This window comes from Fusarium odoratissimum (genome assembly GCF_000260195.1).
Source record: "Fusarium odoratissimum NRRL 54006 unplaced genomic scaffold supercont1.48, whole genome shotgun sequence".
Classification (NCBI taxonomy): domain Eukaryota; kingdom Fungi; phylum Ascomycota; class Sordariomycetes; order Hypocreales; family Nectriaceae; genus Fusarium; species Fusarium odoratissimum.
Genome location: NW_022158728.1, coordinates 208,340 through 224,666, shown reverse-complemented (window position 1 = coordinate 224,666; position 16,327 = coordinate 208,340). Strand labels below are relative to the sequence as shown.

Genomic DNA, 16,327 nt, shown 5'->3' with positions numbered 1-16,327 from the left:
ACGGTCGGCTCTGGGAAGTCATGACGGGAATGGAGTTTATCCTAGAACATCTTGAAGACTGGAAGGTTCTCTACGAGGATGAAACTGCTGATCCGGCTGCGGAAGAATGGTATACAACCCAGGGGGAGGAAGCTAGACCGGCCATGGGTGTGACATCAACACTTTCGCGGCCACCGACAGTCGGACAAATCCGGGAGCGACCCTCACGGCAGTCACGGTTACCATCACGACTTCAAGGATACGAAATTACACCATTGCGCCGCCGTCGCGAAACGACTCTTCCAGCTCGCCCACCCGCCAGCTCACAGTTTAATGAAGATGCGCTTCCTGTACATTCCCGAGAAGACTACCTGCAAGACGATGCTCGTTCGGTGAGCAATATTGCCAGTATGGAGGGTCAGGAGCGCGCTAGCATTAAGGCAAGTATAAACAATGCTTGGATTAAGTTAAACGAGTACTATACTCTCCTCGGACGGTCGCCTCTGTTTGCAGCCTCTGTTGTTCTGAATCCGGACCTTGGACTCCGGTGGCTGGAGACCAATTGGACTTCCCCAGAACAGCTACAATGGCTTCGAGATGCAAAGGACGGCATCAAAGTCTATTTTTGAGCGTTGGTACTCGAAGAATGACGATAATGCCTCTGAGAGTGTCTTTATCACGCCTTCGTTGACGCCCCGACCTGAACAAAGTAGGTTTGAGCAGTGGATAAAAAGCCGACAACCTAAGCTCTCGGCAACAGGCAGTGAACTCGAACGGTATTACAGGCTCGAACCAGAACAGGTAGATGATCCCATTCGTTGGTGGATCGATCATAGCAATGCTTTCCCACGTTTGAGTAGGTTTGCACTGGATATTCTTGCTATTCCGGCCATGTCAACCGACTGCGAGAGGGCATTCAGTCTTGCGAAGCTTACAGTCAGCTCACAGCGACATTCTCTACTTGGATCAAGCATTGAATCGATCCAGCTACTGAAGAACTGGGTCAGGGGAGGATGTATTACTCTCGGAGGCCTATGCTCGAGTAACAAGGCCGATTAGAATCCGACGGTGGGGTCGTGAGGCCGAGGGAAGCTTCACGTGAGCTACGACATATCAGATATCAATCAATCAATCAAATCAGATCAGATTCGAATGGTGATTTATCAGTTCAGATCAGATTTGGGTCCTAATCTGATTTGATTGATCTGACGGCAGCCCTGCATTCTGTTAGCAAGTGAGCGTGAAGTTGGGTGACGAGCAGTACATTAAACGTGTTCGAGAACAAAGAAATATTTTGTAGTTCGGGTCTAGTTCTAAGAGCCATGGCGTTCCAGTAAGAGAGGCTTCTATAAAAATTCACAAACACCACAATTTCACAATTTGATGATCTTGAAGAACGTTGCCGAGGCGATCAACGAGGGGTACTGGTACATGCCCGAGTCACGTGTCGTCGGCAAACGATCGCAATCCTGCCGTCGCGAGGCTCAATTGGCAACGCATCGCACAGGACATATGAGGCAAAACTAGCAAGACGTTCAAGTCAGAACAGTAACGGGTGCGCCACAGTCGATTTATGAGTGAGCGGCAGATTTGCGCGATTTGAAAAGCGGGTTGGAGTGGGCATCCAATTGATCATCAGTCACCGAGATTGAGAACTTCAAATTGAGAGCACTTCAGTATACAAAGCATCTGTAAATTCATGTCTATCATTTTCGCCAAGGTATAGTTCATTTTTAAGCACCCAACGCCGACCATGCAGTCTAAAAAGCCTCATTATCTCACGTCCTACGTAGATCTAAGCCCGTAACCCCCAATCCGTGGGACCGTATCCCAGTCTAAGCCTGACATTGAACTGCGCCATCTAAAAATTGGTCACGTCGCTGACTCCGTTGGTGGCCTCCTTCTTCACGCGAGCGGCCTCGATAATCTCGTCGAGGCATCCGGAGCTGGCGGCGACAAGACCGAGCACTGATACAGTCAGTCATGGTGGGTGATGATCAGCGACATGGGGGTACTCACGCGAAGGTGCGGGGGCCAAGGTCTTGGACTTGTACTCAGGGTGAGCCTGGAGACTGTTGACGGTCAGCAATAGTCGGTATGCGCGATGGATGATACTCACCCGACGAAGAAGGGGTGATCCTTCAACTCAATGGTCTCAACTCGGACACCTTGGTCATCCATTGAGGTCAAGGAAAGACCAGCCTTCTCGAGATCCTCAATGTAGTCAGGGTTCACCTCATAGCGATGTCGGTGACGCTCCTCCACGACATCGGCTCCTCCGTACAAAGCTCGGAGCTTGCTCCATTCGGTGCCAGGCTTGAAGTGGCTTGTTCGGCTACCAAGTCTCATGGTACCACCCATTTTCCTGTTATCTATTAGCATCACTCCTGGATGCGTCCGATGTTGACTTACTCCTTGGAACCCTCAGGCATGAAGATGACAACCTTGTGCTCAGCGGTGGCCGAGAACTCCTCGGACGTCGCATCCTTGAGACCCATGACGTTGCGAGCGTACTCAATGACAGCAGTTTGCATACCCAAGCAGATGCCGAGGTAGGGGAGCTTTCGCTCACGAGCCCACTTGGCGACATCAACCATACCACGGATACCTCGAGTACCGAAACCACCGGGAACGATGATACCCTGAGCTCGAACAACATGAGCCCAAGCCTCGTGGAACTTTCGGGGGTCCTTCTGCTGCATATCGGGTTCGAGGTGCTCGGAATCGACGGAGATGAGGTTCAGCTTGCGCTTGCATCGCATAGCAGAGTGCTCAAGTGCCTTGTGAACACTGAGGTACGAGTCGTCAAGGCTGACGTACTTGCCAACCAAGACGATGTTGACGGGTTCGAGGTGTCGATCGGGAACAACGGTCTTCTTCCAGAGGTCCCAAAGTGCTTGGCCCTTTTGGGCCATGGGAGGAGCAACCTCAAGCTTCTCAAGGGCGAGACCCTTGCGCAGAAGCTTAAGAAGACCCTCCTGCTCGAGAAGGAGAGGGACCTGGTAGATTGTGTCCATGTTGCGGACGCCAATGACTTGCTCATCTTCGACTTGGCAGCTTCGGGCGATCTTTGTGATGGTGGCAACGTCGAGCTCTCGTTCGCAACGGCAAGCAATCTAGACATGTTAAATGGGGTCTGGAATCGAATCGCGCGATACATACCACATCGGGGATCAAACCGGCGCTTCGAACTTGTCGGATGGCGTGCTGAGTGGGCTTTGTTTTCTCCTCTCCATTGATGATAGGAACGTAGGAAACGCTGATGCTGAGGAAGTTGTCGCGGCCGAGTCTGTGTCGCAATTGCTTTACAGCTGTCAGTATTGGGCTTCGAGATCGATTTTGGTGTCATACTGAAAGGGCCTCAACGAAAGGACCGGATTCGAGATCACCAATTGTTCCGCCCTGTCGCTAAGTCAGTCGCCGTTCTGGGCTATCGGAAATCGGTAAGAGATCGTACAAGCTCGACTATAGTGGGTTAGCGACTGTCGCGCTATATCTGGCTCATGAGTAACGTACTAATGCAAACATCTGGTGATTCGCCAGAAGCGTCAACTGGGATCTTGGCAACGCGCTCGATCCAGTTCTGAATAGCATCTGTGATGTGGGGAACGACCTCGAATGCTGTTAGTCGGATCTACAAGATCGTAGTGCTGCGCAATGTACCTGAACAGCTAAGAACATCGTTAGCATCCGCATAAAACAACAATCTCAAACAAAACACATACTCTTTCCCAAGTAATCTCCTCGTCGCTCCTTCTCCTACATCAATTGTATTAGTGGTCGTCGATCGCGTATCGAAGATTCGTGAGGGTTCGTACAATGACCTGCTGGTAGATCTTGCCAGTGGTGATGTTGCTGTCACGGCTCAATTGGATGCCAAGGTATCTGCAGTACTATAAGTCCCTAGTCGAGCTTTTGCTGAGTCTAGTTGTCGAACATACCGCTCGTAGTTTCCAAGATCGAGATCGGTCTGAGGGGTCAGCGCAAAGTTTTTCGTCGGTGAATATTAAGCGTACCTCGCCGCCATCATCGAGAACGAAGCACTCGCCATGCCTGGGATTTGTTAACGGAAGAAACGACCATGGGATTGAGTCGCAACATACTCGAGAGGATTGAGAAGACCAGCATCGGTGTTGATATAAGGATCGGTCTAGTCGAAGATTAGAATCGTCGGTGAGAGGGTTTCGTCGGTGGGATTTACTTTGATCGCCTGGTAACGTTAGTCAAAGCTCGTTCGGTGACCATGTTTGTCGTATCGTACCGTGACTCGAAGACCAAGAGTCTTGAGAAGAAGACCAGCGCTACTGGCTAACATTGGTGTCAGTCGTTGAGAAGATCAGCACAGCTCGTCAATTGCCATACCGATAATGCCTATGATTCACGAATTAGCAAGCCCTTCAGAACAAGAATGCGACGACGATAAGCTTACCTTTGCCGACACCAGAGATAACTCCGCCGCTCACAAGAACAACCTTCATGATGCCGTTTGTTCTGTCGATTGTTCGTTTATATAAAGTATTGAAACTGCTAATATTGCAGGGCGGAGTTGCTGGAAGTTTTGCACGGCGCGTTCGCAAAAACTTCAATCAACGAAAAGAAAGATTCGGCGGTGGGGTACGATTTCTGCCACGCCCTCCGAAGCTCAGAACGTTCACCGCTTTCCAAAAGCGGCTTTAGAGATGACTCTGTGCGTCACGCCGTGGATTCCTCCTGGTTGAGCCCCACCTGGCAGCCAGTGAACTGGTGGAACTGAAGCCATTCAGATATGTCTGTGTGAGCAGCCTAAAGTTTAACCTCATGGCCAGCAATCAGCTATGTAGAAGGCCTTCAGGAGATTGAGGGGAGATAGAAAGTATCACATGCCAGAGTGAAAAGGTCCAGAGATTGCGTTGGATAGGAAATGATGGTTCACATGCTCAAACTGTTCCCCGCTATACTTTGTGTAAACACTGTTTATGAAGAACCCCCGCCAGAATCTCACATTATGGAGACGATGTGTTGTGCAACAAGCTCGAATTGATCTAGAGAGAATGTTATGAGATCAGGTCAATTTTGACAGATGACAGGCTCCCCGGCATCAACTGCAATTCGATTAGAGAGCTCGCAATCGAGGCCAATTGCTTGGTGTATCTCTTGCTACAGGTTAGCAACGGTGATTGTAGGGATGGATCTCCAATGGCGGGGTAGTTTCACGATCCATCACCAATTGACCTCGGAAGCAACGAACAATTGCATTGTTCAGCGGCACCTCGCATAAGGTCAGATCTTTCTGTGTAATTTGTCTTCAAGCATTTAATTGATCTTAAAACACACTCATCATGATAGGTTTGCGGTTTCTTCATCATGTTCGTTCTACGACACACCTTCTCAGGGCAGCGAAATGCTTCTCTACCTCATCAGCGCACAGCAGTCCATACGATAGAACAATACGGAACCTCAAAATAACAGACCAGACTCGAGTTATATACCAAGGTATACATGTATCGTAATTTTTGTTTTTTTTTGGGAGAGATTGACTGATCATAGAACGCGAATTGAGTAGGCTTCACAGGCAAAGCCGTACGAACACACCTCAATCCCACGCGTCATGAAGCCAGACACTGACTTGACACAACGTAGGCAACCAAAAATGCACAAGACACAATAGAATATGGAACAAAGGTCGTCGGAGGCGTCTCTCCAGGCAAAGGTGGCCAGCCACACCTAGACCTTCCAGTCTTCAACACCGTCAAAGAGGTGAGTCTCACTGGGTCTCTCAATTGCCCAATCTAATGGCAGTCCCAGGCGATGGAGGAAGTCAAACCCGACGTCAGCGCCGTATTTGTTCCCGCAACATTCGCAGCCGCAGCTATTCTCGAAGCAATCGAAGCAGAGGTTCCTCTTGTTGTCTCTGTAGCGGAGCACGTACCCGTTCACGATATGCTTCGGGTTCATGAGGTCTTGAGAACACAGTCCAAGACACGGCTGGTGGGTCCCAATTGTCCTGGTATCATCGCCCCAAACCAGTGTCGCGTAGGCATCATGCCCTACAAGCAGTATACTCGCGGCTGTGTTGGGATAGTGTCCAAATCAGGTACATTGAGTTACGAAGCTGTCGGATCAACTTCACGAGCTGGCCTGGGACAGAGTATCGTTGTAGGCATGGGAGGCGACATGCTACCAGGTAAGTCCTCATCATACGAGCTGATACGCCATTAATACAGAACAGGCACGACCCTGGCCGATGGACTGAAGCTCTTCTTCAACCATGATGAAACCAAGGGAATCGTCGTAATTGGAGAGATCGGGGGTGAGGCAGAGCTCGAGGCCGCGGAGCTCATTAGAGAGCACCGTCGCACATTCCCTAAACCGAAGCCTGTCATAGCGATGGTAGCAGGACGCACAGCGCCTGAAGGAAAGGCTATGGGACATGCCGGTGCGATCTGGAGAAACGGAGATGTTACTGCGGAGGCGAAAAGTAAAGCTCTCGAAGATGCGGGAGCTATTATCGTGCCGCACCCTGGTGTTATGGGTGAAAAGATGAAGGAGTTGCTTGGGATGTAAGGTGTTGCTTCATTAGGTGAGCTTCGACGATAAGCTCGAACATTGGCATTGCTGTTCTTTCTTCTAATATGACCTCGCCATTGGCTGTGGTGATCCGACAGTCGCCTCAAGGTGACAACAGCCAACTTCAGCCATGATCTCTCCCGCAGCGTCACTCACGTATGATCCCTGAGAGCAGACTGTCTGGTACATACGACCATACCTATCAGAGAACTCGGGATCCCGTCCGCTCTCCCATAGATAAGCTGGTAAGGGGCGGATTAGTAGTTGGGTCGGTGACGACCAGCGAATCCCCGCTGTTGTATGTTTTTGCCGTTTTCTCCTTTTGTTTCAATGTTGAAATTCTTTTTGCGTCGTTGTGACCATGATGTTGTAAAATGATAGTGTCGGTCAGCTGATTGTTGGCGTGTCACAGGGCCGCCAATCACCGCTACCTAAGGCACACCCTTCTGGCTCGGGGACTCTTAACGCCGAAGAACTTTAAAGGAAAGATCTTTGATCTTTATACCTAATAGTTAGGCAATGAGGACGTCTAAGCAAAGCTTAGGCATTCATTGATGTGTGCTATAGATTCACTCAAGTCAACCCCGTCGTAGGAAATAAAGCTCTTGAGCCCTGGAGTTAATTAATTTCGACTCATGTTCAGTAAATCTATACTGCTATCGATATTGATGACGTGTGCTTCAACTCAATTATCCGATCTGCGTCACATTTTCATTCCATTCTGACGTCCCAATAACTTCTCTAGATCCGTCTGCCGCAACGATACAGCCACCGTGATTTCGTTCTACGCACTTCGGGGCATGAAATACATGAGACCTTTTGATGCAGGCAGATGCCATGGAACCCTGATACACCAAACAAACCAGTTGAGTTGGAACATATAGTCAGGGTTCCCCTTATCAGTATCCACCAGGTATTGCGAGAGGCTGTTACTACTCATGCTCATGTCCTTTATGTCCTGAAGAGCGTCTTGATCGAAAGAGAATAAAGCCCATTTAATATTTCTTTCCTGAAACGATGTGGTTTGAGGCAACAGAAGATCCGGCACAAATCTGACAGGGATCCTGTCGTGCCTTTGCATCTTGTTGTCATTATGAAAAAACGCCGCGTGGTTTTCCATTCCCGATATCTCCAAGGATGTAAATGACTCCTGACTACAGGCTTTCGCCAACATTCGAGGGATCATACATAGGCCTGTCATGTCGAAGACTTTGCTATTCCCACTGATGGTGAGGACAGAAGCGCCTTTTTCGATGATGAACTTTAACTCCATCACAGGAAAGGGTCCCGAGTCCAGCGAAAACTCCTGTATGGGAACATCATTCCCGTTGATCCAAGCCATAGGAAAGTCCTCGTCTACGACACTTCTAAAATCAAATTGGGGGGTTTTTTTATGGTTCTTGACTTGGAAGCGCGGTGCCGTTTGGAACGGGATGATCCTGTATTTATTGTCTTCCTACTTTGTGTATCCGTCATTTTTGACTTGGCCAGTGATCCAGGGGAATTGTTTCGAAAGGCGTTCCAGGCCCTGGTATATACCGGAAACAAATTCGGCGAATGACGAGGAGGGTTTGTTGAGGAAGACAAAGCAGAGGTTGTAATACTTTCCAAGATAGACTCTATTGGTCAAGGGGTCGAGTTCGATGTCCAGATCGAACATTTTGTACTGTAATGTTTGTTGATATCTATGCTGTACTGTGCTGTGTTGTGTTGATGCTGAGTTTCTAATCGTGAGAGGAATCCTGGCCTCATGATATTGGCGAAGGAGAGTGAAAGAAGGGCAAAGAACACACATATAGAGCTTCTCGAGGCAACAGCGATGCAATCTTCAAAAGCAAGTGCAAATCAGAACAGGAACTTGGGTTTCCGAAGTTGATCAAATCCAACAGTGTATCTAAACCCAAGGCCTAGGCTGGAATAATTAGAAAGATCACCATACTTTTATTAAATCTCGGGCTATCTGCAATTTTCCTCAAGAGTGTTATAGCAAGAGACTGGGTGAGTTTGTGAACAACTCTATGCAAACTGTTGTACTTTGAAGCCAGGGAAAGCTATCACGAACTCCTTGTTTTTTTCCTCAGGACCATAAGCATAAATGTCGGAAAGAGGCACAGAAACCTTATTTCTCGATCTCTCATTAATTGACTTCCATTTCGATGATCTTCTCACCTAAAAAGAAGTATCGCACTCTTTTCCCCTTTGATTGGTGGACCGTGGAATAAACACCATCGTGGCTCATCCCTGTCGTCCTCCCACCAAATGACGTCGAGGCGCCACGAGAACCGGTTTTTAGAGCGACACGCGCCACACCCAAAAGACACAGCATGGCATCACAATGCGTCTTGGTCAACCACCACCAAGAAATGAAACAGCCTATGAGATTTGCCTTGCGTCGTTTCAGATCCTTGCAAGGTGGATGACGTAGCAAGACGCGCAATGTGTATAAAGTGATGTCTTCAGCACAGTCTTTCGCTCTGCTAGATTGCAAGATAAACAAGACGATAAACGATACAGCAGATTCCGCATAATTTTATTTGATATTCTTCACAATGGAGTGGACTAAGGCTACCTATAACGAGCAGTACGAGAAGTGGGTTCCTTGGATAGAGGACGTTTATCTTCGTTGGTTCACCAAGGACAACAAGACAAGCTATGCCGCCAAGCGTACGTTCTCTACATCTCTACATCCAAGCCCCTCCCTTCTAACATCACAATAGAAAACCTCGACAAGACCAAAGTCACTGGCATTGAACAAGTCGACACTCTCCAAGATGGCGTCCATAACCTTGCCGCCGGCCAAGTCGGCCAAGGAGGTCTTCTTCAACCCGTCGGCGACCTTGCATCAAAGGAGGGCGTGAACCGCGCCGAGCGACAAGGCCGTGATGAGAACGGCGGATACGTCAACAAGGATGTTCCAGGCTCTGGAGCCATGAACAGCACCGCGAATGCTGTTGTCGGTGGAGGCCAGGGTGCTGCCCAGGGACTACAAGATGTTGGAAAGGGTGTTGGTAACACCGTTGGCGGACTGCTTGGTGGTAAGAAGGAGTAAATAATTTCGATTCTTCCTTTTGGTGTTTTGGTAATGGACTTGGATAAAGGGCTGGGTATACCCTTCGGCTTCATGGTCTCGGTAAAGGATACGATACAGGGTACGGATAAGCGGTACTGTTATGTGAATGCTTAATTATTATTGGTAAATACCACGGAGCATACTCTATGCTTCAATACAGATTGATCCCCCCAACATCAGCTCTTCTTTCCTGACAAGCCGTGAATGAGCAGGGCCAAGTCAACTGACAAGGAACGTGGATCCAGTAACTTGGTATTTATTTAGTGATTATTAATTTTGCTATAAACTTGTAATGTACTTGTTGGGTATCCAAGTATCTCAACCAAATCAAGGAATGTTTTAGTAAATCAGGTTCTGTTCCATCAGCCCAGCAGGGTCCGTAGATCACTGCCAAGTTTCATGTGATACCAACGCAACCAATCAGCAGCCCCAACTTAAAAGAGTGACACACTCCTAAACGCTGGTTCCCTCATTCTTACCGGCGTGAGCCTCAGAATCAATGGTAGTCTCAGGGTTGTTGGCATAGTCATCCTCACCACTGAGCTCCTCAAGAGTCTTACGGGCAGTCTCAGGGATAAGGAGAGTAGTGAAGATACCGAGAAGCATGAAGAGAGCGTAGATCTCGAGGACGTGGTCCATCCAGGGGGCCTCGTTCTTGTCGGTGGCACCGTGGGTGCGGAGGATGGAGATGGCACCCTGGCCAATGATGGAACCAATCTTTCCTGAGGCAGCGGAGATACCATGGGAGGTAGATCGGTAGCGGGTAGGGAAGACCTCACCAGGGACGATGAAAGTGGTAGTGTTAGGGCCTGTAGTTGTTAGTATACGTTTTTTCGTGGGAGGAATAAAGACATACCGAAGTTGAAGAAGAACTGGGCAAGGACGTAAATAGCGAGGAGACCGTTGGAGGAGATATGGTTGTAAGCGAAACCCATGACCTAAACATGTTAGTGTTGTGAACCACCAGCCACGACAACAACTTACAATGAAGAGAATAGTCAGAATGATGAAACCACCAAGCTGAATAGTCTTTCGTCCAAGGGTATCGATAGTGGCAACAGACACCCAGTAACCAGGGACAGCACCAGCCAAGACGATAATGATGTTACCAACAGCAGTGTTGTACAAGAACTCGTACATGTTATTGGCATCCTTAGAAGAGTAACCGATGACCTTGAGGATAGTACCGTTGTTCAAGCTGAGACCATAAAAGGCAACATCAAGACAGAACCATGAACCAGCGGTACCGATGAGGATGGACAGGTTCTTCCACTTGCTGTAGTGCTGGCAGAAGTCGCTCCAGCTGGCCTTGGGGACCTGTAGGTTCGACTTGGCGCTGGCGTGGACTTGAGCACGGGCGATCTCGTCGGTGTCGCCCTCACGCTTTCCGGTCATGTAGGCCTTGACGTCCTCGTCGGCTTGCTCAACGTCACGGGCGACATCGAAGGTGTAACGGGGAGTCTCGGGGATGGTGAGACGGTCTATACCATGTCAGTGTTTGTTGAGAGGTCGAGATGTAAGTGACTTACAGTAGAGGGCAATGCAAGCAGGGACGGCACCGAAACCAACAAGGGTACGCCACATCTTGTCAACGGCGACCTGGCAGTCTCCAGTGCAGTGCTTGGTATCAGGGGCACCCTCGAGGGAAGACTTGAAGCCGAGTGTGAGGAACATCATGACGAGAGCGGCGACGAGCTGACCGATACCCTGCATGGCAAAGACGGCAGCCATCATGGCACCACGCCACTTGGTGGTAGCGAACCTGCGATGTTAGTCAACCTGGATATGATCGCCTTGAGTGTACATGAACTTACTCGGAGGTAATAATGGAAGAAAGGGGATAATCGCCACCAATACCAACACCCATGACTACACGCCAGAAGATGATAAGACCAACAAGCGAGGTGGAAGGCGAACCGGCAGTCAGGGCCTGAGCAAGAGTCGCAAAGATGATGACAATAAGCTCCAAACCATACATCCTCTTACGACCGACAATATCGGCCAACATACCAAATCCAAGCTGTCCAATAACAGTACCAGCAGAAGTCGAAAGCTTGATAGCGTTATCAGAGCTAGTAGCAAGCTTTCCCTTGCCAGGATAGTACACAATACCCAGCATGATGGTCAACATAGACACGCAGAAGATATCGTAGGAGTCAGTGAAGAAACCAACACCAGCGACGATACAGGCGCGGACATGGTACCATCCGAAAGGAGCCTTGTCGATCTCGGCGAGGGCAAGACGACGACGCTCATTGGGGTCGGCGATGTGAGCAAAGTCGTTGTGAAAGTTGTGGAAGGCATTGTTGCCGCCGCTTGTCTTGGCGACGGGACCAGGAGTGGCAGCCATTTTTGGAAGAATTATTTAAAGAACGATATGAAGAATAGAACTGGTCTTAGTTTCGCGTACGTCTTCTTGGAAAGGGTACCCAGCGGCACGTTCACAAGAGAAATTATCCTTGCAGCCAAGAACAAGCCAAGAGATCTAGAAAAGAACAGAACGATCTAATATATATAAACCGTCCTCGATATTAATCCCCCATAGTTCTCTTTTACAAAAATCCCATCGAGAGCCGTCCGAACCGAGACGCACCAGTCAAATTTTGTTTCTCGAGGACATGCTCTTCTAGAACTCGACATGCTATCTCCTGAGTCTCCATGCTCGGTATAGGATGAAGCACACGACACTTATAAGTGAGGACGAATAGACGTCGAGCTCCGTTCCCACGTGCATTCAAGCGTTGAGATTGCTTGGCTAAAAGCGTTCCAGGGTCTCGGGACACGGCACGGAATTAGCGTGGCTCCGACCCGCCTTGGCATCAAGAGTGACAGATTGAGGTGCATCTGGACTTGAATGGAGACACCGAGAGAGTAAGCTTGTCATTAAGGACTAAGCTTGTTGGTGGTAAAGTTTTGCTGCATTGGGACACCGAAGGCGTTTGGAGTCTTCAATATTTCGGGTATCACGGCTTCAGCTGAAGACAAGCGTCGATTGTGTTGCCGGTTTAATCCCGCGGGCCAAGACTTTTTCGACTTGGAGAGCACGTGTCTTCCAATGACTCTTCTAAGTCTGGGTATTCGAATTCTGCCTCTTTCTTTCTCTTGTGACCTATCTCTTCTTTTCGGGCCGTCGCTGTAAAGGGTGTTGTTGCATTCGCTTATACGCAAGGTTGTCGCATTCTTTGCGCGCGCATCATACGTCAACTTCTCACCTCACTCTTCAAACATCACCATGTCAGAACCAACAGAACCGCCACCTCTGTCAATCGAGGTCCTAACCGACCCAAAAGAAAAGAAGGATGCTCTCAAACTCATCGCCGACAGTGTCGCGCAACAGCGTCAAACAGCATCACGCGCCATGATCTTCCACCCCATTCCCCTCTCTGTCTTTGTAGCCATTCTTGCGATCGCACACTATGGCGCGGGCATAGGCAAGGACATCAGCACCATGCTGATCATCTACCCCGGTATTATACTCACATACCTCGTCGCAATTCGATACTTCACCAGTGCGTACATTCGCATCGCTGAAGAGACGAATTGGCTTGACTGGATGAAGAAGGATGGTGTTGAGGATACCATCATCGGGGCGCGGTTCGGGAAGGACATCATCGCTGCAGTGGTCCTTCGACTGGAGAAGAGCAACAAGGCTGCCTTCATTCGTGCATGGACGACGAGGGCGCGGTACAGACGTCGAGGACTTGGTGGGGATATGTTGCGTGAGAGTGTCAAGATTGCGAAGCAGAAGTTGGGCAAGGGGTGCACCGTTGAGTTTGCGCAAGATCATGCAAACAGCGAGATGCCTCTCCATGAGCTCTTCAATGCTCCTTTCCTTGCGCGACAAATGAAAGCGAAGAAGGCGCTCAGTGCAGCACTGAAGGACTGGGATGAGGGAAAAGAGGGACCTCAATAGCGACGAGAGTTGAGTATGCATAAAAGTAATGTAAGTTCACTCACTCGCCCGTCTTAGATCACTGGTCGCTAACATGAAGCAGATATTCTTCATACTGCATGCGACGGTGCGCGATGCGATCCTATCTGCTTGACTGAAGTCCGGTCAACTACAACCACCCGTACCACTGTGACTATTCCGCTCAGAGTGCGCGCAACCGGTTTCGTCTTTCCAAACCGGCGCCTCAAAATAGCAAAAGCTGAGATTACACCAGCAATGGAGCCAGGGTTCTCTCCCTCGCTGCCACTTTCAGCCGTCCAGCTTCACGTTTGATGGTACAGTGACACAGCAGTATAGTTTATGGCCATTCAGTGTACAGGCCGTCTATCACCTTGGTGTCTCGCAAGCCAACCGCCGTCATCCTCAGCGCATTTGATGATTTACAGTTTGGAAGTGATGCTCATCTTTATTCGCCGAGTGCAGTGCCGAAATGAACAATGCAACATAGCCAAATGCCGACGACCATGGGCCATCGCTCTTGTCGCTGCCCTTAAATACTATAATAACAGCAAGATCTCCCGAAATTGCATCTCAAACAAATACGGCCTGCTCCTCGTGTCTTCGCCAGTGTTTTCTGTTGTACCTGGATGAATGCGACCGTCGATGTTGTGGGCTTCTGGATATCATCTGCAAGTGTCACTAAGGACGACGACCCTGCAAATGCAATCCCTGGGTACGAATGCTTCCAGCAACATGTGCCCAAGACTGTGCATTGAATCGAGAAAGTTCTGAAATCGATCGTTTGACATATTGCTGAGCAGGATGCTCAACGACAGGAGACGCAACAGAGAAGCATGTATAAGCAGCAACTCTACGTACTACTGCAACCAAGACAGCTCACATCCCCGAAATGCCTTATGACATCCATCTATCTTAGCGCTTTCTCTCTCTCTCTCTCCTAGTTAGGTTGAGTATTCCAATGTTGAGCAACCTCGATGTGGATGGTGATCTTAGTTACGACAGAAGCCCTCCGACCGAGGCCAACAGGGCAGGCTTGTGAATGGGACCCGGTGCTCCAAAGGCTGCCACTGACTAGATTGATGCTTTTACATCTTTGCACCCTCTGTCGTAAGCTCTCGAAGCCTTCAGCTCGCTGGACATCCGGGAGTTGTGAGCAACCATCACGAACGAAGCGGCCCCCAGCCATACTCTGCAGGCATATTGCCATCACACAGCATCGGCATTCTCGCCAAACCCGAGTTTTTATTAATCATTATTCTGCATCAAATGTGGTCAACCAACACCTTTCGTGGTCGCTCAGCATGTTGATCAACTGGGCCTCTAGTCGATCATGTAGATACGCGAACACGATCAACCAAGATCGTCGAGATCAGAACCACAGCACGTTGCATCGTGCGATCAAACTAATGCAAACTCCAATGTTTCACATAAAATGTCAATCGCGTACCACCAACCTTTCTCTCATTCCGTATTCCCCGTTCACCTCATCACCGATCTTATACCCGCGTTGCAGGAATGCCAACGACGGGCCGTGAGGGATGGCACAGCCCGCACACCGGGGCCTCTCCATTCTGCTAGTATCTGCTCTAGAATGATTTGGAGACTTGCGCGATCAAGGGAGGCTCAAATAAAACATTTACTGGAGCATCTGTAGCGGGTTCCAGGTGATAATTCCCTTCACATTCCAGTGTTGTTTCATCACAGCTTGTTGGGATCATAATGACTAAAAGATCTGGTAAACGGATTCGCTGTACTCGTTATGATTCGTGTAAATATTATGGTAAGAAATGGTGAACCCATATAAGCTATTTTCGGGCTCCAGATGTCTCTCGATGTGGTGCTTCATGTCTCAAGTGACGTTGCCTCTAATATTCGAAGATCTGTGTAATACCAGCCCTAAGATATACAAGTAGCACATGAGATTACTCCAGAGTACACAAGCTCAATTATGAATTATCCCTCGACATTTGATTAAGCTTGAAGGCTTGCATGAACCATAAACAAATGCACGAAAGGTAGCTTTTCGGCGATACAGGGTAACGATCCTTCGTCAGAGATGCCTACAGTGGGTCAAGGCGATGCATGAAACTCGGAGTCTCAGAGAAGAATGGAAATGAATCATGCATATTCTGAGGCTGCGACAAATGCAGTTCTTACCCTACAACAACTTCAAATTGTTGATAATTATGGGCTCAAGACCGACTCTGCCAAGCTTTATGTTCATATCACTTGCAACAGTGGATAAGAGAGATCTTAAGTGCTGACAGATGGTCAGAGTGTACCGCTGCGGATCATGTCCCCCGACGTGGGGGGTGAAATGCGATTGCAATTGGATGTCTTCAAGTGGTGGGATTGGACTGAGAATGTGGTTGCGAAATTCAATTCACATGGGAGAATGTGAAAGCTAGAGTTTGTCCATGTAATGGTCATCGGCAAATGCGCACCAATTGACTGAGGATTGAGTTGATTGACCGTTGACAAAAGTGCGCCATGATAAGAACGAACCCCCTCGTCTAAACCCTGACCTCTCTTATCACGCACATCCTGGCCTCAATCACCAAAGGCTGCAACCTCTCTATCGGCCTCATCTCTCACAGTGATAAGCTTTTCCAAGATCCAGCCCTAGGTCATCTAACGATTTAGATCTCAATCTCCTTTTCCCATCAAATTTTCAAGTCTAGACAATTTCTTCGCCACCTAAAAAAACCTCCCGACGCAGGTACCGAGCATGAGAAAACAGGGATTACAGGAGGCACACGCCCCCTTGGCAAGACAGCTGGGCAATGCTTAATTTCGGGGCCAAGACCGAATGATAAGGA

General features: G+C 48.9%; 6 protein-coding genes and 1 non-coding gene across 15 annotated transcripts; 5 read left to right on the top strand and 2 right to left on the bottom strand.

Moving 5' to 3' along the window:
• Nucleotides 1–29: 29 nt before the first annotated feature.
• FOIG_15233 (uncharacterized protein) lies at nt 30–608 on the top strand (the record flags this gene model as incomplete). The annotated part of the gene is made up of 1 exon (XM_031216586.1): nt 30–608. One exon carries the CDS (start codon nt 30–32, stop codon nt 606–608), a length of 579 nt encoding a protein of 192 aa, XP_031053811.1.
• A 1,037-nt stretch (nt 609–1,645) lies between these two features.
• FOIG_15232 (CTP synthase) lies at nt 1,646–4,560 on the bottom strand. Of its 6 annotated transcripts, XM_031216580.1 has the most exons (18): nt 4,409–4,560; nt 4,342–4,350; nt 4,241–4,287; nt 4,181–4,189; nt 4,083–4,129; nt 3,996–4,032; nt 3,921–3,949; nt 3,798–3,864; nt 3,705–3,738; nt 3,643–3,650; nt 3,496–3,592; nt 3,437–3,444; nt 3,331–3,381; nt 3,142–3,282; nt 2,392–3,095; nt 2,099–2,344; nt 1,999–2,051; nt 1,646–1,947 (listed from the first exon to the last, which is right to left on the bottom strand). In XM_031216580.1, the coding sequence occupies exons 1-18, from the start codon at nt 4,455–4,457 to the stop codon at nt 1,841–1,843; spliced, it is 1,743 nt and encodes a 580-aa protein (XP_031053805.1). In that variant the 5' UTR covers nt 4,458–4,560; the 3' UTR covers nt 1,646–1,840. The 6 variants fall into 6 exon arrangements, with proteins under 6 accessions (XP_031053805.1, XP_031053806.1, XP_031053807.1 ...); XM_031216581.1 differs by having other exon boundaries at nt 4,241–4,350; XM_031216582.1 differs by having other exon boundaries at nt 1,935–2,051.
• A 342-nt stretch (nt 4,561–4,902) lies between these two features.
• On the top strand, nt 4,903–6,666 carry FOIG_15231 (uncharacterized protein). 3 transcript variants are annotated; one of them, XM_031216577.1, is made up of 5 exons: nt 4,903–5,451; nt 5,522–5,538; nt 5,599–5,715; nt 5,764–6,142; nt 6,188–6,666. In XM_031216577.1, exons 1-5 carry the CDS (start codon nt 5,298–5,300, stop codon nt 6,520–6,522), a joined length of 1,002 nt encoding a protein of 333 aa, XP_031053802.1. In that variant the 5' UTR covers nt 4,903–5,297; the 3' UTR covers nt 6,523–6,666. The 3 variants fall into 3 exon arrangements, with proteins under 3 accessions (XP_031053802.1, XP_031053804.1, XP_031053803.1); XM_031216579.1 differs by having other exon boundaries at nt 5,764–6,666; XM_031216578.1 differs by having other exon boundaries at nt 4,936–5,538.
• Nucleotides 6,667–6,714: 48 nt separating this feature from the next.
• FOIG_15230 lies at nt 6,715–6,830 on the top strand. Its single transcript, XR_004093467.1, has one exon. It is a non-coding gene; the product is annotated as a 5S ribosomal RNA (ribosomal RNA).
• A 2,029-nt stretch (nt 6,831–8,859) lies between these two features.
• FOIG_15229 (uncharacterized protein) lies at nt 8,860–10,473 on the top strand. The gene is made up of 2 exons (XM_031216576.1): nt 8,860–9,189; nt 9,243–10,473. The coding sequence occupies exons 1-2, from the start codon at nt 9,075–9,077 to the stop codon at nt 9,572–9,574; spliced, it is 447 nt and encodes a 148-aa protein (XP_031053801.1). The 5' UTR covers nt 8,860–9,074; the 3' UTR covers nt 9,575–10,473.
• Nucleotides 9,297–12,685, bottom strand: FOIG_15228 (phosphate:H+ symporter). 2 transcript variants are annotated; one of them, XM_031216574.1, is made up of 5 exons: nt 11,410–12,685; nt 11,125–11,357; nt 10,580–11,076; nt 10,452–10,533; nt 9,297–10,404 (listed from the first exon to the last, which is right to left on the bottom strand). In XM_031216574.1, the coding sequence occupies exons 1-5, from the start codon at nt 11,943–11,945 to the stop codon at nt 10,049–10,051; spliced, it is 1,704 nt and encodes a 567-aa protein (XP_031053799.1). In that variant the 5' UTR covers nt 11,946–12,685; the 3' UTR covers nt 9,297–10,048. The 2 variants fall into 2 exon arrangements, with proteins under 2 accessions (XP_031053799.1, XP_031053800.1); XM_031216575.1 differs by having other exon boundaries at nt 10,452–11,076; nt 11,410–12,111.
• Nucleotides 12,427–15,357, top strand: FOIG_15227 (uncharacterized protein). The gene is made up of 2 exons (XM_031216573.1): nt 12,427–13,538; nt 13,591–15,357. Exon 1 carries the CDS (start codon nt 12,828–12,830, stop codon nt 13,506–13,508), a length of 681 nt encoding a protein of 226 aa, XP_031053798.1. The 5' UTR covers nt 12,427–12,827; the 3' UTR covers nt 13,509–13,538; nt 13,591–15,357.
• The last annotated feature ends 970 nt before the right edge of the window (nt 15,358–16,327 follow it).

Excerpts from the sequence above, each read along its gene's own strand:
- FOIG_15229 (XM_031216576.1), top strand. The coding sequence starts at position 9,075 with ATGGAGTGGACTAAGGCTACCTATAACGAGCAGTACGAGAAGTGGGTT. Across the intron at positions 9,190-9,242 it reads GACAAGCTATGCCGCCAAGC|AAAACCTCGACAAGACCAAA; the intron begins GTACGTTCTCTA and ends ACATCACAATAG.
- FOIG_15232 (XM_031216580.1), bottom strand. The coding sequence starts at position 4,457 with ATGAAGGTTGTTCTTGTGAGCGGCGGAGTTATCTCTGGTGTCGGCAAA. Across the intron at positions 3,950-3,995 it reads TTCTCGATGATGGCGGCGAG|ACCGATCTCGATCTTGGAAA; the intron begins GTACGCTTAATA and ends CTGACCCCTCAG. Across the intron at positions 3,865-3,920 it reads GATCTTGGAAACTACGAGCG|ATACCTTGGCATCCAATTGA; the intron begins GTATGTTCGACA and ends ATAGTACTGCAG.
- FOIG_15231 (XM_031216577.1), top strand. The coding sequence starts at position 5,298 with ATGATAGGTTTGCGGTTTCTTCATCATGTTCGTTCTACGACACACCTT. Across the intron at positions 5,716-5,763 it reads TCTTCAACACCGTCAAAGAG|GCGATGGAGGAAGTCAAACC; the intron begins GTGAGTCTCACT and ends TGGCAGTCCCAG. Across the intron at positions 6,143-6,187 it reads GGGAGGCGACATGCTACCAG|GCACGACCCTGGCCGATGGA; the intron begins GTAAGTCCTCAT and ends AATACAGAACAG.
- FOIG_15227 (XM_031216573.1), top strand. The coding sequence starts at position 12,828 with ATGTCAGAACCAACAGAACCGCCACCTCTGTCAATCGAGGTCCTAACC.
- FOIG_15228 (XM_031216574.1), bottom strand. The coding sequence starts at position 11,945 with ATGGCTGCCACTCCTGGTCCCGTCGCCAAGACAAGCGGCGGCAACAAT. Across the intron at positions 11,077-11,124 it reads TGCTTGCATTGCCCTCTACT|ACCGTCTCACCATCCCCGAG; the intron begins GTAAGTCACTTA and ends GACATGGTATAG. Across the intron at positions 10,534-10,579 it reads TTCTGACTATTCTCTTCATT|GTCATGGGTTTCGCTTACAA; the intron begins GTAAGTTGTTGT and ends TAACATGTTTAG.